This window comes from Rana temporaria, chromosome 4 (genome assembly GCF_905171775.1).
Source record: "Rana temporaria chromosome 4, aRanTem1.1, whole genome shotgun sequence".
Taxonomy (NCBI): Eukaryota; Metazoa; Chordata; class Amphibia; order Anura; family Ranidae; genus Rana; species Rana temporaria.
In genome coordinates this window covers 51,742,297-51,766,071 of record NC_053492.1, presented here as the reverse complement: position 1 = coordinate 51,766,071, position 23,775 = coordinate 51,742,297, and the positions used below count along the sequence as shown (strand labels likewise).

The following is a 23,775-nucleotide window of genomic DNA, read 5'->3' as shown; positions in this document are numbered from 1 at the left end:
AAATTCTGATGCTTCTCCAAATGAACAAAAGATACCTGTGGCAGCTGAAAAAGCACAATTGAGTTTGAAAGTTAAATGCCAGATAAAAAAATAAATGTTTCCTAAACGCCACAAACGGTTCTTATAGAGACATGGTCATCTTGACGTGCCAATGTAGGATGACCAGGGCTTTTTTTCAGCTGGAACTTGGTGGAACTCAGTTCCACCACCTCCAGCCCAGGCCCTCTGCTCCCTGCTCACCACACACAGAAGCAGGACCTCTTTGTTTACAAGTGACAGCTTGGCTTCCTCAGATCTAATCTCCTGAGTAGCTCCCACTGAGTGCAGGATGGGGAGAAGGGGGATGCAAGTGCCCGGAGTGTGTGCAGGGCATGGTTGAGTTCCTGCACCTATTCTCTGAGAAGAAAAGCCCTGAGGGTGACAATATCCATATAAATGCTCTCTCCCCCTCCAACCTCTTATAATTACTTTAGCAGCTTCCCACTGTTCTTGCCTCCATTGCAACCAACACTAAAATGCCTAGTATCAGCTGGGGTCAAATGCTAAGTGAGCAGTGACATCATATCTTTGATGAGTTAAACGACTGGCTGCTAGGCTCCAGCATTGTCACTGGGGAGGAAGTCACATGCTTCCCCATTACCAGAGACACTGGGCCAGATTCAGAAAGAAGTTACGTCGGTGTATCTGTTGATACGCCGCGTAACTTCTAGGATGCGCCGGCGTATCTTTTTTCTGTATTCAGAAAGCAAGATACGCCGGAATTTTGCTAAGATACGACCGACGTAAGTCTCTTACGCCGTCGTATCTTAGTTGCATATTTACGCTGGCCGCTAGGTAGCGCTTCCGTAGATTTACGCGTAGAATGTGCAAATTAGGTAGATACGCTGATTCACAAACGTAGTTGTGCCCGGCGTATCTATATGCGTCGTTTACGTAAGGCGTCGGACCGGCGTAAAGTTACCCCTGCTATATGAGGCGTACGCAATGTTAAGTATTGACGTCGGGACAGCGTTGAATTTTCCGTTGTTTACGTCGTTTGCGTAAAACGTTCGCGAATAGGGCTTTGCATAAGTTACGTTCACGTCGAAAGCATTGACTATTTGCGACATGATTTCGAGCATGCGCACTGGGATACGTCCACGGACGGCGCATGCGCCGTTCTAAAAAAAGAAAAAAAATATACGAGAACACTGCTGCCCCAGCTACTAAACGCAGCGAAAAGTTTAATCCCTAGACAGTGGCAGGACCTCAAGAGCCCTTCGTTGAGGAGTTGGTTCTGTAAAATAAACAACATGTATAATCTGGAGCTTCTAAGGTTCAGTGGGGAGGCAGGAGAAGTAGGGTTTGAAATGAAATGGAGTGACTGGCTAAAGTATAAGCAATCACTGAAATATGCCAAAAGGATGGGAGCATAGATAGAGAGAAGGTAAGGGGAGTGAGAGGGGTGGTAGGACAGGAGATAGTATTGTTGGAGAGAAGAGGGGGGTTGGTAGGAGGGGGTTAGAGTGGGGGAGGGGTAATTTAAACTCAAACTGAGGTAATATGTATAAGTAGGGCCGGGTCCTGATTGAATTTTGTAAGTATTTTAAAACTCAATAAAGAAATTGAAAATAAAAAAGAAATAGTGTACATCAACTAGGGATCTGACATTCTCTGAGATTGTTAAAACTTTGGGCTTGACCATTGAGAATATCCGATGGATTTGTCAAAGGCTGAGTCATGTACCAATGACTTCGGAAGACACTACAGCAGCCTTGGTCAACCTTTATACCCTGGAAGAACCCTTACAGATAATTTCTAGGTCTTCTAGGTCCATTGCTGAGCCTATCATCTACTAGGATCCCCATGTCATTTTCCATCCTAGATTCCCCCAGAGGTTCTCCCAAGGTGGTTAGATTGCATTCCTTTTTTTGCCACTTAAATGCATTATTTTTCATTAGGCAGCAATATATTGAATTTGTCTGCTTTTACATTCTGACCTTTAATTGGAAAATGTAATGAAGGGGGGTTCATACATTTAAGTTCAATTACAGCTATAGCCAAACCTCTTTTTTTTTCATTCAAAGCCCTGTTGCAGAAATTTCCTTAATTTCCTGTTCCAGAGACATGAAATAAAGTGAGCGGAATTCTTTAAAAAGTAAGGGGAATCTCCTCTTAGATAAGTGTCCCTATAGGTAAAAAAATTTCTTACCAATTCCCCACTATATCCAAAACTGAAAAAAGGCTATGGCAAAAGATGCATTTTAAATACTAAAGTAAACAGCCAAAAGTTCTGAACAAGATATAATACAAGGCAAAAAGGACAAACCCACTCATCTTTAGCAAATGACATTCCAAAACCATATGCATGATATCGATCAACCTTTCTCAACCCTTTTACCACGGGAAACCCTTTCAGAAAATATTCAGGTCTCATGGAACCCCTGCTAAAAATGATTTTATATATACAAATTGTGGTGTGTAAGCCACACCACATTGGTGGTTAATGAAAGGTGGTTCCCTTACAATAGTGATCAGTGGAAAGAATGTTCCTTAAATTGATGATCGGTCAGAAGTGAGATGAATGCCCTCCTCCTGGGGCAGCTAACATGATCAATGGTTCCCGCAGTTTATTTACTAACAAAAGAGCTCCACTGGTCCTATGCTGTTGGCTCTGTCAAGTGGCATTGGTGACAAAATTTTGCAGGCAATATCAGATGAGAGTTTATTCTACCACTGCTCAAGGAACTCCTAGCAATCTCTGGAGCAACCCTATTTGAGAAAGGTGGATGTAGATAATGAATAATCTTCAAGATAATATCTACATAAATCGCTCAAAATCCTGCACAGAAATACTTAGGCCTCGTGTGTGGGCCCCATAGGTTAATTAACCATCGGTTAAAAAAAAGCCAACTTGCTTTAAATTTAACTGATGGATTCGAAACCAATAGGTCAAAACCGATCGTTAGTAGGCACAACCATCGATTAAAAATCCACGCATGCTCAGAATCAAGTCGACGCATGCTTGGAAGCATTGAACTTCGTTTTTTTCAGCACGTCGTTGTGTTTTACGTCACCGCGTTCTGACACGATCGTTTTTTTAACCGATGGTGTGTAAGCGCGACAGAAGATGGGTGTTGCAACAGGACAACGACCCAAAGCATAGAAGTAAATCAGCAACAAAATGGCTTAAACAGAAGAAAATACGCCTTCTGGAGTGGCCCAGTCAGAGTCCTGACCTCAACCCGATTGAGATGCTGTGGCATGAAGTTATGCTGCCAAAGGAGGTTCAACCAGTTATTAAATCCAAGGGTTCACATACTTTTTACACCTGCACTGTGAATATTTACATAGTGTGTTCAATAAAAACATGGTAACATTTAATTCTTTGTGTGTTATTAGTTTAAGCAGACTGTGATTGTCTATTGATAAAGAGAAAACTGCGCCCAAAAAAATATACTAGCAACCAAAGGCTATATATACACTGTAAATAAAAAATATATGTGGATATCAAACACATAAATATATAAATAGTGTCCAAAATTGTGCTGATTAAATTGCGTTGGTGTCCGCAATCAAGACAAACAACACCACAGTGAGCTTCAAAACATCCATGAGGGACCGCCACCACATGGAAAACCGTCTACAATCAGTCTGGTGAAAGGAAAAGCTATTTCTTCCCAACAAAAGCTACGGACCACATGCTTGGAGAGATTATAGCAACTATACGATCTGAGGTTACACCGTTGGGGCTCCGGTCATCCAGTGGTTCTACTTGTGGACGGAGGCTGCACTTTTCATTGCTGTTTAAACCTGTCATTTCGGTAAGCGGCTTTCCATGTGGTGGCGGTCCCTCACGGATGTTTTGAAGCTCACTGTGGTGTTGTTTGTCTTGATTACGGACACCAACGCAATTTAATCAGCACAATTTTGGACACTATTTATTTATTTATGTGTTTGATATCCACATTCATTTTTTATTTATATATAGCCTTTGGTTGCTAGTATATTTTTTGTTGGCACAGTTTTCTCTTAATCTATATTATTTGTGTTTATACCACTTAATTGCAGCCTTCTGATTTATCATTGCCTGTGTTTATTTGTTAAGGTTAGTGCTTTTTTTTTGTATTATGTGATTGTCTATTGTTGTGACTTAGATGAAGATCAGATCACATTTTATGACCAATTTGTGCAAAAATACATATCATTCCAAAAGGGTTCACATACTTTTTATTGCAACTGTATATTGTGGAGGTGTCCAAATGTCCCTTCCTAATTGCGTGTTAGCCACCCCGTGTTCAATGTTGACCCATCTTTCCTCATTTATTGTTTTTGCCCATTCTACCACTCGTATTAACAATACTGCCTCATAATATTTTTGAAAATCGGGTACACCCAATCCCCCTTGATTTTTTTCTTTCTGCAATGTCGTCAGTGCTATTCTATGTTTTCTGTTGTGCCATATTAATTTTGTTGTTAGTGTTTTTAGTACTTTCAAAAGTATTTTCATTTTTAGAGCGTTAATCCTGCCTGTCCATGAAAGAGGAAGTACTTTTATTCTCTTTATTTCTATTTTGATTTCCTCCAGTAGTGGGATATAGTTTCTTTGGTGAGGCCGTTAATTTAATCCCCAAATATTTTATTTCCGTCTCTCTCCATGGAAATGGGAATTCTTGTTGTAAGATTTTTGCCTCTTTTGCTTTCATATTAATATTTAGAATCTCTGATTTATTTGGATTAATCGTAAAATTGGAAAGTTCACCGTATACTTTTAATACTCTCAAAAGATTAGGCATCGTAATACAGGGATTAGATATGTAAAATAATACATCATATGCAAATGCAGCTAGCTTATGCTCTTCTTTTTCCACCCTAAAACCTCCAATATCCTCGTCCCCCCGTACCATTGCCAGAAGTGGTCTCAGTGCTAAAACGAACAAAAGCAGGGACAGGGGACACCCCTGTCTTGTCCCATTTTTCATCTCAAAGGGGGGCGATAATATACCATTGACCCTTACCATGGCCCTAGGCCCTTTATATAATGTTTGTATCCACTGCCTCATTCTGGGGCCTATTCCCATGCTCTCTAGTGTGTTCATCATAAATCCCCAGTCTACCCTGTCAAATGCTTTTTCGGTGTCTATTGACAGGAGTAGACCGGGGGACCCTTCCCTCTCTAATTTTTTGAAGGAGTAGGAGTGTTCTTACTCCATTATCCCGCCCCTCTCTGCTTGGGATGAACCCAACCTGATCCCCAACCTGATCCAGATGGACCAACTCCGTCATAAACTCTTCATGTTGAACTGGTTTTAGGGACCCCTCAACCATTATTCACCATGAATGCACATAAGGTTAAACATAAATACACACCCCACGCATATTTTAAAAACCCATATTAATCTATTTTAAACTAAAACTTCCAACAATCTCCAAAGATATCCCATGACACCCGATCAAGCAGTGACAGGTCAGGGGAGGAAAGAATAGGGTCCCCCCTCCCTTAATGATCAAAATCCATTTGAGCACAAAGGAAGTTCCTGCCACTGTCATGGTAAGCACCCACCTCTGTGGAAGGAGTACCCTGAGACATCACTGCCCATCCTGGACTAATACCAATTATGTGTATTTTCCAGCACTTTCAATAGACATGTAGGAAGCAAATATCCCAAGTGTCGAACATCCAGAAAAACCTAGATAGAGCTTGGCTGGAGGCTGCTTTTGCTATAGACATTTTTAAGGCCCGTACACATGATCGGATTTTTTGACTGGAATTGTGTGATGGCAGGCTTTTCCGACAACAAATGTTGGATAGCATGCTTTAAAATTTTCCAACAACAAATGTGTGACAAGTCCGTCGGAAAAAAATCCAAAGTACAAACACGCATGTTTAGAAGCAATGCTAACCATGAGGCCTCGTACACACGGCCGAACATGTCCGCTGAAACTGGTCCGCCGGACCAGTTTCCGCGGACATGTTTGGTCGTGTGTAGGGCCGACCGGACAATTTTCCGGCCTAGCGGACAGGTTTCCAGCGGACAAATGTTTCTTAGCATGCTAAGAAACATGTCCGCTGGAAAGCTGTCCATCGGACATGTCCACTGGTTAGTACGTCTAACCAGCGGACCGAAGTCCCGCGCATGCGTTGAATTGATTCAACACATGCGTGGAAGCATTGAACTCGCGCGATAGAGAACGTCGGTGTCGTCTACGTCACCGTGTTCTCTGTCCACGGGGATTTTGGTTTGATGGTGCGTACAACCATCAGACCAAAATCTCAGAGCGGACATGTACGATAAAAACGGTCCGGCGGATCATTTTCATCGGACTGTCCCGTCGTGTGTACGAGGCCTGAGACAACATTAGCAGAAGTTGCCCAAAGGGTGACGCTAAAGAGCTGAAAAAACATGTAGTTTTGGTTTGTTGTACGACAATTCTTTGCCGTTTGTATGCAATCCAAGTTCACGGCCAACGCCCTTCGGACAAAAGTCCTACGCTTTGTTTGCAGAAAATCCAATCATGTGTACGAGGCTTTAGGCTTTCCTGGATGTGTGGCACTTGAGATCTTTTCTTATTACATGTTTACACATTGAGAAAAGCTCTCCCCTAGGTTGCACTCTTTAGCAGGAGACACCGGACCTGGACAGATAAGGAGCCTGGAGCGGCACCCCTAATCTATGATTTTGGTTCTCAGTAGACAATTGTTGCATGTTTAGTAGAAAATGCAATGATTCGACAGTTAAAATCAGACAAATATTAGTAAAAATAGGTCCATGTCATATCAATGCTCAGGGGAGGTAACATTCATCCTTTTGTTACAGAAGATGAATGTTACAATCAAGACCTTTTCCTATTGAACAATAGATATTGATGAATCTCTAGAAATGTAATAACAATTAGTGTATCTTGAGCAATTTTTAACACTAATTTGACATGATACTGTACATGTTCACCAAAGAGTTCTGCGCAAATATTGGATCAATAATATACCCCGTAGACTGAATTCACATCTTTGTATTTTTGATGGATGTGTTTTTCATTGAAATCAATGGAAATGTATTAAAATGCATGCATGTCCCAGCTCTGGTGGCCTCTCATCAAGATCATACAGAGCCAAGGTCTCAAATCTATAGAACAATGTACCACTCATTAGCCTTAGGCCTCGTACACACGATCGGTTAACCAGAGGATAACGGTCTGATGGACCGTTTTCATCGGTCCAAACCGATCGTGTGTGGGCCCCATAGGTTATTTAACCTTTGGTTAAAAAAAAGCAAACTTGCTTTAAAATTTAACCGATGGATTGCTAACCGATAGGTCAAAACCGATCGTTAGTACGCACAACCATCGGTTAAAAATCCACGCATTCTCAGAATCAAGTCGACGCATGCTTGGAAGCATTGAACTTCGTTTTTTTCAGCACGTCGTTGTGTTTTACGTCACCGCGTTCTGACACGATCGTTTTTTTAACCGATGGTGTGTAGGCGCGACGGACCATAAGTCAGCTTCATCGGTTAACCGATGACAACGGTCCGTCGGTCCGTTCTCATCGGATGGACTGATCGTGTGTACGCGGCATAAGAATCCAGGACCCTGAGCCTTGTAGGTACCATATATGACCATTTACACTTCAGCATATGTAATGTCTACTCCTTAACTACTATCATAACTGTACAGATTCATATTAGTTACTTTGGGCAACACAGATAAAACATTATTTCCTTTTACATTAAACGTTCCATTTCCACATTTGCTAAATTTGTATAGATATATAAAAAAAAACATTATAAACACGCCCCCCCTCTTTTTTTTTATAAGTCAACACATTCCCTCTGTTCTGAGCTGCATAAGAGTTGGGGGAGGAGAAGCGGCAGTACACTGAGCTTTAGGCCTCGTACACACAACCGAACATGTCTGCTGAAACTGGTCCACGGACCAGTTTTCCGCGGACATGTTCGGTCGTGTGTAGGGCCGACCGGACAATTTTCCGGCGGATCGGACAGTTTTCCAGCGGACTAATGTTTCTCAGCATGCTAAGAAACATGTCCGCTGGAACCATGTCCGCCGGACATGTCCGATGGTCAGTATGACCGATCGCACATGTCCGCTGGCCCGAGAACCCGCGCATGACGTCAAACTGATTCGACGCATGCGCGGAAGCATTGAACTTCCGCGTCAGAGAACGTCGGTGTCGTATACGTCACCGCGTTCTCTGTCCGCGGGGATTTTGGTTTGATGGTGTGTACAACCATCAGACCAAAATCTCCGAGCGGACATGTCCGATGAAAACGGTCCGCGGACCGTTTTCATCGGACATGTCCCCTCGTGTGTACGGGGCCTAACAGTGAATGGCTGTCCAGGGTGGGGGAGTGTCAGGACAAGTCTGATGACTGGAGGAGAGTAGGCTGAGTTCCCAGCATAGCTAGTACATGGTACAGCTGGCACATATAGGGAATGTGAAATGTTGGGGTAACAAACTCTTTAGAATTAACACATGCATAGTATTTCCGTTCAGGTATCCTATTAGACACAATTAGATAGTGGGAGGAGCTGTGACAACAGTAATGTAGAACAGCATCAGCCTCTAGGTACAGGAAATCTAAATTGGCAAACACAGTTGCACAGAACATATTCCCAGTACTTTTTGAACAAACAAGGAACAGAAGATCAGTATATACCGGTATATATTTTTTTAAAGTGTTTTTCCTTTTTTTATCTTTATTTTTTCTTTTTCTTTTTAATAATTTCTTCCCGGCAGAAGCTGTCCCCACTACTTGATCACAAGGTAATTCACCTCCCTTCCCTATGAAAGTATCATCATCCAGTAGACATTACGAATGCTGTAATTGAGTGTATTGATTGGCTGGGAATGCAATCAAGAGATACTTTGCAGTTATTATTGAAGAATATACTCTCATACCTCATCAAACTTGGCCTCATCCTCGCAGTTCTCCAGCACACGGGTGTAAAACGAGAGGCCTGAAACAGAAGAAGAGACATTTTATCAAAGAGTGAGAAGACTGATGAGATAACATGGTTATTAGGTAACACCACTTATGCCCTGTACACACGATCGGTTCGTCTGATGAAAACGAATGAATTTTTTCACCGGATATCCGATGAAGAAGTCGTGCCTACACACCATCGGTTAAAAATCCGATCGTGTCCAACGCGGTGACGTAAAACACAACGACTTGCAGAGAAAAATTTAGTTCATTGCTTCCGAGCATGCATCGACTTGATTCTGAGCATGCGTGGATTTTTGACCGATGGATTTCCCCACAGACAATCGTTTTTTTCTATCGGTTTTTTAACCATATGAAAATTTTAAAACAGGTTCTATTTTTTTTCACCGATGGGGAAAAAAACTGATGGGGCCCACACATGATCGGTTCGTCCGATGAAAACGGTCCGTTTTCATCAGACGAACGATCGTGTGTACAGGGCATTAGCCTATTAGGGGTTCAGAGCTGGAACACACTGGGCAACCCATATTTTGGGTCTTAAGTTCACACATGGTACACCAAACCTCTTCAAGAGTTGTGGCTAAAGACAACCAGTAGACATTAGATGACATCCTCCAATTCATTTTTTTTTTCACCTGGACCCATCTAATATCTATGGAAGTCTCATAAAATGTAAGCCCAACTCTACAACGGTTAAATGCTTGTTTAGGTATAGGGGACTTCTTAAAGTAGATTTACTTACCCAACCCTCCACTCCTCCATGCTGCTATACCAGTTCCCACAGTGTCTTCTCCCCCATGCTCCAGTGGTCCAAGGTTCTGACGTCATCAAGAGCAATGGCTTGCATTGGACATGATGACACAGAGGGAAATGCCAGAGAGTAGGGGAGAACCCCTTACAGAGGAGCGGTGGGTCTGGTAAGTAAAAGTACTGTTACTCCCCTTTAGACTAAACAAGCAGTAACCCTTAGGCCCCGTACACACGACCGAACATGTCTGCTGAAACTGGTCCGCGGACCAGTTTCAGCAGACATGTTCGGTCGTGTGTACGGCCGACCGGACAGGTTTCCAGCGGACATTTGTCCAGCCGACCGTTTTCCAGCGGACAAATGTTTCTTAGCATGCTAAGAAACATGTCCGCTGGAAGCCTGTCCGTCGGACATGTTCGGTCGCCTGTACAGACTCACCGTACATGTCCGCTCGGCCGCCATCCCTCGCATGCGTCAAAGTGATTTGACGCATGCGCTGAAGCATTGACCTTCCAGGGCCGCGCACATCGCCGCGTAATCGTCGCAGCGACGGCACGGCCACGTCACCGCGTATCGTGTACGCGCGGATTTCTGTCTGATGGTGTGTACAACCATCAGACAGAAATCTCCGGGCGGACATGTCCGCTGAAAACGGTCTGGCGGACCGATTTCAGCGGACAGTCCGTCCTTGTGTACGAGGCCTAAGTAGTGTAGTCCCACTGCTAAGGATAGTTTCCAAGTTTCCTTTGTCAAACGTCATACCATACATGATAAACTATTCACTGCATTTATAAAAACAGTGGCCCAGATTCAGGTAGATCCGCGCAATATTTGCGTGGGCAACGATTTTTGCTCTGCGCCCACGCAAATATTTCGATTTGCCCGCGATTCACGGAGCAGTAGCTCCGTAAATTGCGCGGGCGCTATGCTAATTAGCCCGGCGTAAGGGCGCCTAATGTAAATGATCCCGCCGGGGGCGGGAATCATTTAAATTAGGCGCGCTCCCGCGCCGAGCGAACAGCGCATGCTCCGTCGGGAAACTTTCCCGACGTGCATTGCGGCAAATGACGTCGCAAGGACGTCATTTGCTTCTAAGTGAACGTGAATGGCGTCCAGCGCCATTCACGAATCACTTACGTAAACGACGTGAAATTTAAATTTCACGAGCGGGAAGGGCGGCTATACTTTAGCATTGGCTGCTCCTACTATTAGCAGGAGCAGCCTTGCGCTAAAGTCGCCGTACGGAAACTCCGTACCTTGCGTGCGCAGGGCCCGCGCAACTTTTGTGAATCGGTGGTAGTATGCAATTTGCATACTATACGCCGATCACAATGGCCGCGCCCCCTAGTGGCCAACGCAAGAATGCAGCCTGAGATATGAAGGCATAAGGAGGCTTATGTCTGTCATATCCTAGGCTGCAGTCCGCGTAGCGATGTTCCTGAATCAGGGGCATTCGCTACGCGGGAGCAAAACAGCTATTGCGCCGCGCAATAGCTTCTTGAATCTGGGCCAGTACCTTTATTGCCCACATAAAACACATAAAAACATTTGCTAAAGCCCAATTAAAAATGTAAATAAAAAATTGCTGCCATGTCCTTTATAATATTCTTCAGTGATGGCTATCCATTCATATAATTGGAAAAAAAATGGGACTTTAAATGAGATGCGATTATAGCAATATGCGATTAAGAATAAATATGGAAAATAAAAAATTGTTTCCATAATTTCATTTGCCAGACCAACTATAGATAGGGGCAGATCTAGGTTGCCATCTGCTCCCTGTCTATTGATTGGCACACCTGTGCTCCTCCTTTGGAGGCCTTAAAAATTATAGTTAGGACTGCAGTTACACAGAGTGCCGTGACGCTTGGCCTGCAGCTTCCCAGGTATTTGCAAATTCCTGCAACTACCGTAAACCTCTGTTTTAATTACATACAGTTAGACAGATTAATTTGTTTAGTGCTTCTTGGGCTGGTAATTTTGAGCCTGGTCATTATGGAAACAATTTTTTATTTTCCATATTTATTCTTAATCGCATATTGCTATAATCGCATCTCATTTAAAGTCCCAATCTTCAATTTTTTAACCCTTGCAGGGATGGAGGCCTGTGGTGGTCTAAGCCACGTGCCTCATACAAAGTCCCAACACCATTTTATATTTTTTTAGTCATATATACCCTATAAATTCTCAGCATGAGGGATATTTTTCAATGTTCATTGGTAAACTAAATAAATACTGGAGACCTCAAAGGATTTCCATACTGGGAAACTTTCCATGAATAATTCCACATTACATCCAGGGCCATCTTTAATGTTGATTAGACCCTGGGCAAAACATTTTTTGGGCCCCAAAACAAATGACAGAGCCCAGGACAGCTGCCCCTTTTGCCCTGCCTTAAAAGGTCCCTGATTTCATCTACGTTTATATGTGATATATGTAAGATGTAAAGCAGCAAGCTTCATTCATAAATGTTCTCAGTACACATCTCTTCTAGAATACATTAAGCACAATCCTAAAGTTCCAATATAAAGTCCATCAGGATCCTTAGTTCCTTTATATATGAGCCTTGTTTGTATTCTGAATAATAAATCCACGAAGATCAATATAACAGAGTAATCTCCCCAATGGTGTAATGAACTATGGTGTAATATTACATTTGGTCCCAGCAAATGACTGTTGTTATTTGTTCATTAGGCCCCACAGGTAAACCTCAGTGCTGAGGTTATGAAACACAAAAACACCCGAGCTATAACTGCTTGCCACCCAGGCCAATTCTGACATTTCTTTTCTATATGTAGAAATCATGATTTTTTTTTGCTAGAAAAATACTTAGGGCCAGATTCACGTACAATTGCGGCCGTGTAACGTAACCTGTTTACGTTACACCGCCGCAAGTTTTCAGTGTAAGTGCCCGATCCACAAAGCACTTACCTGTAAACTTGCGGCGGTGTATCGTAAACACGTCCGGCGCAAGCCCGCCCAATTCAAATGGGGCGAGTACCATTTAAATTAGGCGCGCTCCCGCGCCGGACGTACTGCGCATGGTCATTTTTTAGAACGGTGGCGTGCGTATCGTCTATTCGTATTCCCGGACGTTCTACGCGAAAACAAAAAAAAAATTGAAATTCGACCCGGGAACGACGGCCATACTTTAACATGGCTCGACTAAAGTTAAGCCATGTTAAAGCAGGTGTAAATTTGCGACGGGAAAAATTACTAGCAACGACGTAACGACAGGAAAAACCTTCGTGGATCGCCGCCGTAAATCCTCATTTGCATACCCGACGCTGGAATACGACGCAAACTCCCCCCAGCGGCGGCCAAAGTATTGCATCCTAAGATCCGACGGTGTAAGTCAATTACACCTGTCGGATCTTAGGGATATCTATGCGGAACTGATTCTATGAATCAGTCGCATAGATAGGACAGGAGATACGACGGTGTATCAGGAGATATGCCGTCGTATCTCCTCTGTGAATCTGGCCCTTAGAACCTCCAAACATTTTTTTTTTTTTAAGCAGAGGCCCCAGAGAATAAAATGGTGTGTTTTGCATTTTTTTTATGTCACTTGGTATTTGTAAAGCAGTTTTTCAAAGTTTTTTGGAAAAATAAAAATGTTTAATCAAATTTAATGCACACAAACACAATATAAAACCCATTTTTTTAAAATAGAAAAGACGATGTTACACGATGAGTAAATAAATGCATAACATGTCATGCTTTAAAAATTGTATATGCCCATGGAAGGGTGCCAAACTACAGTATCTAAAAATCTCATAGTGAATGTTTTAAAAGCCTTTGCAGATTACCAGTTACACAATAGGCCTGGTGCTAGAATTATTGCTCTCACTCTGATGTTCCTGGTGATACCTCACATGTGTGGTGTGAATACCGTTTACATATGTGCGGGAAACTTACGTATGCCTTCGCCTTTGCACGCAAGCATGAAGGGAACTTTACATTTTTTTGAATTTTATTATTGCTTGTACTTTATTCCATGCGCCATCCCGGCTGCTAGGCCAGTGAGAGGGACCTATCCGGGTGAGCAATACCCACTCTGGCTAGAGTGGCGACGAGAACTGTTTGCTGGAAGCAGCAGTGTTTCCTATTTGAGATTATACACCTGAACCTACCTACCTGTTTACCCTTCCACCCCTCCAACTTCTTTTCTACTAAGTTCTGCAAATAAATCCTAGAAAAAGAAGTGTATCGTGTGGACATTGGAATTCTTCAGACTCTCTTTTATCACCCTGGACAGCGAGAAGATAAAGGTAACATGCCGCCCAAAATACTCAGCAGCTCCTTCGGGGATTAGTGATACAGAAAGATTTTCCATCGTTTCCTGTTCTGCTGTCAGTGGTTTTACAAGACAAGAAGTGAGGGAAACATCTGAAACAAGGCATAGACAGAAATAAAAATCTGACGGGGCTCCGAAACTTCCCCGACTTTATGCAAATTTAGAAAAACTTTTTGGCTGGACAGAAAAAGTAACAGAACATATATTAAGGTTTGTGCAGCAATGCAACAGAAGCACAGATGTGAGTGGGGCCCTCCCGGAGATGGCACTGGTAGATTCCATTTTGGTGCAGATATATTGGATCTAGGTGCTATTAGATGTGATTTTGGCACTGATAGAAGAGATCTTTGCACTGGTTGGTATGATCTTGCTACTGGTTGGTAGGACCTTGACATCGGTTGATAAGATCTCAGCACTGGTTGATCTGACAGTAATTGATGAAATCTTGACACTAGTTAATGAGATCTTAGCATTGGTTGATCTTAGCACTAGTCAGTGAAATCTCAGCACTGTTTGATGAGATTTTTGCACTGGTGGATGAGATCTTGGCATCGAGTAATGAGATCTTGGCACTGGTGGGTGGGATCTCAGCACTGGTTGATGATTATACCTTGGTACTGTCTCATGAGATTTCAGCACTGGTTGATGAGAGCTTGGCACTGGTGGATGAGATCTTGGCATTGGTTAATGAGATCTTGGCACTAGTGGATGAGATCTCAGCAATGGTGGATTGTATCTTGGCACTGTCTGATGAGATCTCAGTCTGGGTGGATGAAATCTTGGTACTGGTGGATGAGATCTCAGCACTAGTTAATGAGATCTCGCCACTAGTGAATGAGATCTCAGCACTGGCGGGTGAGATTTCAGCACTGGTTGATTATATCTTGGTACTGTCTCATGAGATCTCAGTACTGGTTGATGAGATCTCAGTACTGGTTGATGAGAGCTTGGCACTGGTTAATGAGATCTTGGCACTTTTGGATGAGATCTTGGCACTTTTGGATGAGATCTTGGCATTGGTTAATGAGATCTTGGCACTGGTGGATGAGATCTTGGCATTGGTTAATGAGATCTTGGCACTGGTGGATGAGATCTCAGCACTGGTGGATGAGATCTTGACACTTGTGGATGAGATCTTGGCATTGGGTAATGAGATCTTGGCAGTGGTGGATGAGATCTCAGCACTGATTGATTATATCTTGGCACTGTCTGATGAGATCTCAGCATTGGTGGATGAAATCTTGGTACTGGTGGATGAGATCTCAGCACTGGCGGGTGAGATCTTGGCACTAGTGAATGAGATCTCAGCACTGGTGGATTAGATCTTGGCACTGGTTAATAATATCTTGGCAATGGTTATTGCAATTTCAGCTCTGCTAGATTTCGGTGCATAAATGGTCCACGCAAAGTGATGGGATGATAAAGCAAAGATGTCATCAGAACATAAATAACGAGGAAAATTTCCAATAGGGACACTTGTTCCTGTGACAGCTGTCACAGGGGATTTCCCTCCAGGATATGTCCTCTAATTTCCTGTTCTGTCTTCTGAACAGGATTTTAAAGGAAATTTCCCCAATAGGATGCAGACACTAAAAATACCCTAAATGGGATTTAACCATTCCGTGTTTCACACAAATAATAAAAAAGTTTTGGCTTCATATGAAAGTATATGTTAACCCCTTTTGTTCCTTTAAAAGGTTCTGAAAGCTGGGGGCAGAGAGGATCAGCAACCATGTGACCACTGTGATTGGTTGTCACAGTGGTCACATGATCGGGAGCCATTTCTGCCAGCTACTAAATGTTAGTGGGGTTTGAGAGCTGTCTTTGACAATTGGGTCTCTATGCTGGGAGTGCACAGCGAATGCGCTCTCAGCAATGAAAGATTGCTTGCCCAGTGAAGTATATTTACGGCATGTGGGAAGTAAAACACATACGTATAGTATGTGTTATGTGGGCAGCAACAGGTTAACCTCAAGGGTCCTTTCACACAGGGCCGGATTAACAATGGGGCTGATGGAGCTGCAGCTCCAGGCCCCTTTCTCAAGATAGGCCCATTTGCCAAAAAAAAAAAAAAAAAAAAATTATTTCTTTTTTTTTTTTTTTTTTAAGATTTTTTTTTCCTGAGATCGAATTTGGGGGGTTGTAGCTCGATGACCAGAGGTCACAGAAACCCCACATTTGGGGGTAGGCATGGGAAGAGCTACCCCACAACTAGTTAAAATATGGGACGACTATCATTTATGGTTCCGGAGATACGGAGATGCTTGCACAGCCTGTCAGAAGCTACATTCAGAGCGGCCAATATAAATACAAGCTGACACACTACAGCAGGCTGATAGGATCACAGTGCTTATAATAATTATTTGTATATTACTCATGGTAATTAACCCCTTGCCACCCAGGCCAATTCTGACACTTCTCTACTACATGTAAAAATCATCATTTGTTTTTTGCTAGAAAATGACTCTATGGTGGTCTTTGCACTTTTTATGTTGCAGGGTACAGAGCTGCACGATTCTGGCTAAAATGAGAATTGCAATTTTTTTGCTTAGAAGATAGATCACGATTCTCTCACGATTGTTGCGGCGTAACATCATCTTTCACATTAAAACAAAAAAAAAAAAAAATGGGCTAACTTCACTGTTTTGTTTTTATGGTTTTTATTATTCATTGAAGTGGGAAAATGCAGTGTGACATAACATATTGCAGCAATAGCCTTTGTATTCCCTAGAGTCTCTGCTAAAATATATATAATGTTTGGCGGTTCCAAGTAATTTTCTAGCAAATAATATTGCTTTCTAACTTAAGAAACAAGTGTTGGACTTTAAGTGGTTAAATTTAGTTACAATGTTAGTTAGTTACAATGTTTCATTTTGTTTACAAACTTCGCAGACTGCCCAGATTTGTTCTTTACACACAGAAGTGTATCCCTTTGATCTAAGAAGGAAGTGTTAGTTACAATGTTTCCTGTTAAAAACTTGGCAGACTGCCCAGATATTTTCTTTTGACAGCTGAAAGTCTCTCCACTTGTTATATGAAAGAATCAGCAAACTCTGCATTGGAGATCGTCAGGGGGGTTGAATCGAGATCACGATTTTTTTAACGATTAATTGTGCAGCTCTAGCACGGTATTTTGCGCAGCAATTTTTCAAACATGTTTTTTTGGAAAAAAATGTTTCATTCATTAAAAAAACAGTTAGTTAGTTAGTTAAGTTAGCACAATTTTTTTTGGTATCCTAAGCGATGCTTTACATTTTTTTAGGTTACATGTTTAGAGTTACAGAGGAGGTCTAGTACTAGAATTATTGTTCTCGCTCTAACGATCGTGGCGTATGTAACCTGTGTGTATCTGACTCTGATACTACCAGTGCCTACCCAGCCACTGACTAGTATCTCTCCCCAGCCTGTCCCCACACACCCTCTCACCTGCTGATCTGTGGATGGGGGAATCACTCCTGCAGTGTTATTGTGTTCTGCCAGTGCGTACAATGATCAGTGTTGCTAACTTTAGCTGGCAGCACTGATTGTTTTAAGAAAAAAAAAACAGGCTGGTTGTACTCAAGTTGATTAATAGATTGACTTGTGTAAAACCAGCTAGCCCATACATAGATTGAGTATGGCTGGTCTCTGCATAATTGGCGTCATTTCAATCCATGTATGACCCGCTTAACCACTACTCAGTCCCTAAATATCCTTCCACTCCTGTACATAGTGCCCACTGTCATACCCTACACACTCCTCTCCTGTACATAGTGCCCACTGTCATACCCTCCACACTCCTCTCCTATACCGAGCGCCCACTGTCATACCCTTCACACTCCTCTCCTGTACATAGTGCCTGCTGTCATACACTTCTCTCCTGTACTTAGTGCCCACTGTCGCACCCTCCACACTCCTCTCCTGTACATACTGCTCACTGTCATACCCTCCACACTCCTCTCCTATACATAGTGCCCACTGTCATACCCTCCACACTCCTCTCCTATACATAGTGTTCACTGTCATACCCTCCACACTCCTCTCCTATACATAGAGCCCACTATCATACCGTCTACATTCCTCTCCTGTAGATACTGCCCACTGTCATACCCTCCACACTCCTCTCCTGTACATACTGCCCCATCATACCCTCCACACTTCTCTCTGGTACGTACTACCCTCTGTCATACCCCCTCACTCTTCCTGTACATACTGCCCATTGTCATACCCTTCACACTCCTCTTCTGTACATAGTGCTTTTTTTCGTACCCTTTGTACTCCTCTCCTGTACATAGTGCCCACTGTTAGACCCTCCACATTCCTCTCCCTCACCTGCACATACTTCCCACTTATATACCGTCCATACTCCTCCCCTATGTCGCTTACCCACAAAAACAGTTCTTTAAAATTATACTGAATATCCTCAATGTTACCAGCTCTAGAATGGACACACTTTTGTTAGTTCAACTAAAGGAAATATCAGTTCTCATATTTGTTCTGCCCCATTATTAGTACTCATTTAATTTTGTGATTACTACTATGATGTATAGAGGAACATCTGGGATCTCAGCTACTCTAAATATAGCACTTATCTAAAAAAGTGGCCCTGAAAATATTTTTTAAATGTTGGCAACTGTGCACTTAGGCACTGCCCAAGGGCCACCGTCCACCGGGTCAGTAGGGGGCCCCATGAGAGGCTCCTGGGATCCTGTGATAATAAAGCGGTAGTAAACTTTCCTGACATTACTACTTTTTAGAGGCCCTGGGGTAGGTTATGCCACAACGTACAAGTATGCACAGCATATTAGCACATTAGGGTACACTTCAATTTTCAGACTGAGCCCTCCAGTGCTGCGCTGCGCTGAATCAGGCGGGGCCCGGGCACTTCCATCTTCACCCGGTCTTCCTTCTGGGTTCTGTGCCTTTGGTCACTTGCCTTGGCTGGGCTGCGTTAATGTCATTCCCACGCATTTATTTATTACACCCCATTCACACCTCCGCGACAAAACGCCCGACGCTGGCCGCTCGTGCCGCTGGAGGGGAGAATTCCCATTGCTGTCTATGAGATGGTTCACATCTCATAAACGCCGTACACCTGCGGCATGAAAAAAAGTCCCGGACCCTTTTTTTCAGGCGGCATTGGCGTTCGGCCATACAAAGCAATAGGAAGGATTTGTAAAAAAAAGTTACACTATTCGCGGCAAAATACGCCGCGTACGTGGCGTTACTTGTCGCGGAGGTGTGAATGCAGCCTAAAAGGCCCCACCAAAATCCTCAGCACCAGGCCCATGATGTTCTTAATCTGGCCCTGCTTTCACACAGCAATTTCCACCAGAGTACAACAATTTGTAAATGCCCACTGATCATTCGATCACATTCTGCAAAAGTACTACAAAATTTGGACTAGCCTTTAGCTCAAGATTGAAACAATGTAAGTGTTTATTAAAGTCAGGCTGTACCATGGAATAAATAAATGTCCGTATTCTAGGCTGTATCTGTGCCGCAGCGGGTGTGTATGGAAGGACTCCCATGGTATGGAATAACCCCCTTTGTGGATCAGTAATGGATGACATTCTATTACTGCACAGTAAGTGACACAATGCTTAGCTTACAAAGCTCTCTCCTGACTATAAGCCGTGATTGGCTGCACACAAGATCAATGTGACACTTTCATTGATTCTAAAATTGCCGCTGTTCTTCCCAAGCTGGTGATTCCTGCTTTTATTTGTGGAGAGGATCTGTCCCCATTATCGGCTATTACATGGAATTACCATCCTCCCGATAACATCATCATTCCTCTCTATAACTACTTCTATTATCTGCAGTGTCTCTTCTAAGGGACCCGGTGACATACAGGGACCCACCGTCTGTTTGTTTTTATCTTTTTATTTTGACTGGAGGTGATCAAACACAACAGGGTCCATTCACACCTGTCTAATCTGGTGCACTGCGGCAAAACTGCACTTTCGCCAATTTGGGCGGCGTGTGTGGCGGCAGTAACTCACTCAGACAGGTGCAATGGAAAACTTGTTCAGTTCACAACAACCCGGCGGGATGCATGCCCAACCGTGTACACTCACGGTTTCCAACTATGTTAAGATGAAAGGGATCAGCCAGGTTAACAGTGTCTGGAATGCGGCCTGGCCATCTGGTGCCCTAGCGGGAAGATGTCCAAAGAGTTGAGACCCTAGGCCCTATAATCTGTCTTGTCAGGAACCTTTCCCTACTGCTAGTACAGTCCCTAACAGGCGGAGTACCTGTCCCTTCTCTACAAACTCACAAAAAGCACGCCAAAACCTGGGAGCCAGGTCCTATATAGGCTCTGGCTGACCCAAGATGGCTGCCAGTCACATGGGGTGGCAACATCTAATTGGGTGCTTCCCCTGTGACCCAGGAAACCATAGAGGAACTGTATTCTTCTTGACTTCCTCTCCAGCTGCAGTAGAGTGCCACATGCAGTGGAGATGGTAGACTGCATCTGCTTCACTTTGCAAAGAGTACCCATTCAAGTGCAAGGAAAAAATAAATTCACTGGTGTTAAATTTCTTCTATTGGCCCACATAATTGCTATTAGTTACAGCCAGGGCTTTTTTTCTCAGAGATTAGGTGCAGGAACTCCTCCCTTCCAAGTCACCCTTGACTCCGCCCCCTACCCACCTCCGAGCAACAATAGGACCCCCTGCAAAAATAGATCCCCTCCAGCAACAATAGATTCCCCAGTAGCCAGCATCAATAGACCCTCTAGCAGCCAGCAACAAAGACTCCTCTCTCAACAGTACATACCTCCTAGCAATGACTGATCCCCCAGCAACAACAGATCCCCCACGAGCAACAAAAGAACTCCCCAGCAACAACAGATCCCCCACGAGCAACAGAAGAACTCCCCAGAAACAATAAACCCCCTTCCTTCGCAAAAATAGATCCCCTCCAGCAACAATAGATTAATCAGTAGCCAGCATCAATAGACCCTCTAGCAGCCAGCAACAAAGACTCCTCTCTCAACAGTACATACCTCCTAGCAATGACTGATCCCCCCAGCAACAACAGATCCCCCACGAGCAACAAAAGAACTCCCCAGCAACAATAAACCCCCTTCCTTTGCAAAAATAGATCCCCTCCAGCAACAATATATCCCCCAGCAGCCAGATTCAATAGACTCTCCAGCACACCCCAGCACCTTTTTCCATTACATACATTCAGTTTGGGAGGTGCTGGAACTGCGTTCCCCCACGTTCCTGCTGAAAAAAAGCCCTGGTTACAGCAGAAAATAGCTTTATATTAGGGCTGTGGAAATTAAAGATTAATTCCACGATTAATCGTTCATTTTTTTGATCGATCAAAATCTTTTTGATCCATCAGAATTCTTTTGATCGGTACTAGTGGTGCAACGGATCGTAAATGATCCGTCATCTGAAGGGGTCACCATATGCGGATCGGCACACCACATGATCCGCGGAGCTCGGCTGCTGCCTCGGCCATAGGAAAGGCTGCGGCTTCGGCCAACATCCCGGAGCGGTGGCCTAGGTGAGCCTAGAGCGGCGCGCTGACATCACCCGGCCACAACTGCTCGTGTTCGGCCGGCTTCTCTGGTAAGACTAAGCAAGCACTAATCTTCTTATACAGTGGGGAGATGTGGACCATATTACAGTGGGGAGATGTCTGTGAATATTACAGTGGGGGAGATGTGGACCATATTACAGTGGGGAGATGTCTGTGGATTACAGTGGGGGAGATGTCTGTGGATATTACAGTGGGGGAGATGTCTGTGGATATTACAGTGGGGGAGATGTCTGTGGATATTACAGTGGGGAGATGTCTGTGGATATTACAGTGGGGGAGATATCTGTGGATTACAGTGGGGGAGATGTCTGTGGATATTACAGTGGGGGAGATGTCTGTGGATATTACAGTGGGGAAGATGTCTGTGGATATTACAGTAGGGAGATGTATGTGGATATTACAGTGGGGAGATGTCTGTGGATATTACAGTGGGGAGATGTCTGTGGATATTACAGTGGGGGAGATGTCTGTGGATATTACAGTGGGGAGGGGAGATGTCTGTGGATATTACAGTGGGGAGATGTCCGTGGATATTACAGTGGGGGAGATGTCTGTGGATATTACAGTGGGGGAGATGTCTGTGGATATTACAGTGGGGAGATGTCTGTGGATATTACAGTGGGGGAGATATCTGTGGATTACAGTGGGGGAGATGTCTGTGGATATTACAGTGGGGGAGATGTCTGTGGATATTACAGTGGGGGAGATGTCTGTGGATATTACAGTGGGGAAGATGTCTGTGGATATGACAGTGGGGAGATGTATGTGGATATTACAGTGGGGAGATGTCTGTGGATATTACAGTGGGGAGATGTCTGTGGATATTACAGTGGGGGAGATGTCTGTGGATATTACAGTGGGGAGATGTCTGTGGATTACAGTGGGGGAGATATCTGTGGATTACAGTGGGGGAGATGTCTGTGGATATTACAGTGGGGGAGATGTCTGTGGATATTACAGTGGGGGAGATGTCTGTGGATATTACAGTGGGGAGATGTCTGTGGATATTACAGTGGGGGAGATATCTGTGGATTACAGTGGGGGAGATGTCTGTGGATATTACAGTGGGGGAGATGTCTGTGGATATTACAGTGGGGGAGATGTCTGTGTATATTACAGTGGGGGAGATGTCTGTGGATATTACAGTGGGGGAGATGTCTGTGGATATTACAGTGGGGAGATGTCTGTGGATATTACAGTGGGGGAGATGTCTGTGGATATTACAGCGGGGGAGATGTCTGTGGATATTACAGCGGGGGAGATGTCTGTGGATATTACAGTGGGGGAGATGTCTGTGGATATTACAGTGGGGGTGATTGTGGATATTACAGTGGGGGAGATGTCTGTGGATATTACAGTGGGGGAGATGTCTGTGGATATTACAGTGGGGGAGATATCTGTGGATATTACAGTGGGGGAGATGTCTGTGGATATTACAGTGGGGGAGATATCTGTGGATATTACAGTGGGGGAGATGTCTGTGGATATTACAGTGGGGGAGATGTCTGTGGATATTACAGTGGGGGAGATATCTGTGGATATTACAGTGTGGGGAGATGTCTGTGGATTACAGCGGGGAGATGTCTGTGGATATTACAGTGGGGACTATATATGGTGGTGATTCGAAAAATGTATGTGTATTATGATTAATCAAAATTAGTCGGTTAATCGATTTAAAAAAATCGATTAATCGAACACTAAAATTGTAATCAGTAACAGCCCTACTTTATATAAGAAAGCTTGTAATATCCACATGTAAAATAAATAATACTACATAGCAAATGCCAACGTGAGCAGTATACAACATGGCAACAGACACAGATACATAGTAGACATCAATATATCAGGATATCAGAAAAGAAAATGTGCATAGCTTTTCCGCCATCAATATTTTATCTAAAGTATTTCCGTGTGCATAGGGAAAAATCGAATGTTCTCAGGCTACCATTTTGTACAGATCAAACGTGTGAATTGGGAGAATACTACATATTATGGGCCACTAGGTGGAGCTGAGGAGCGTATATATTTTCTATGATAGTCAGCACCATCTACTGGCGATAATGAGGTGTTTTCCACATTCACACTTTCAAAGAGCAGAAAATATAGCTAGAAAATGTTTGATTTTACCCCATTTGTACAAAACTCATTTACATGAAGATATGATGGACCGTCAGCTAACTGATTTTTTACATAAAAATACCTCCTAGTACCTGGGACCTATGAGATAGGACCTAGTATAGACTTTGCAC

General features: G+C 43.5%; 1 protein-coding gene across 12 annotated transcripts in view; it reads right to left on the bottom strand.

Moving 5' to 3' along the window:
* The window catches only part of OTOF (otoferlin), a 465,027-nt gene that overhangs the window by 388,450 nt on the left and 52,802 nt on the right, over positions 1-23,775 (bottom strand). For all 12 annotated transcript variants that reach the window (XM_040348386.1, XM_040348390.1, XM_040348393.1 and 9 more), the window contains exon 2: positions 8,897-8,955. In XM_040348386.1, the coding sequence (XP_040204320.1) occupies positions 8,897-8,955 (59 nt within the window). The remainder of the gene's footprint in view (positions 1-8,896; positions 8,956-23,775) is intronic.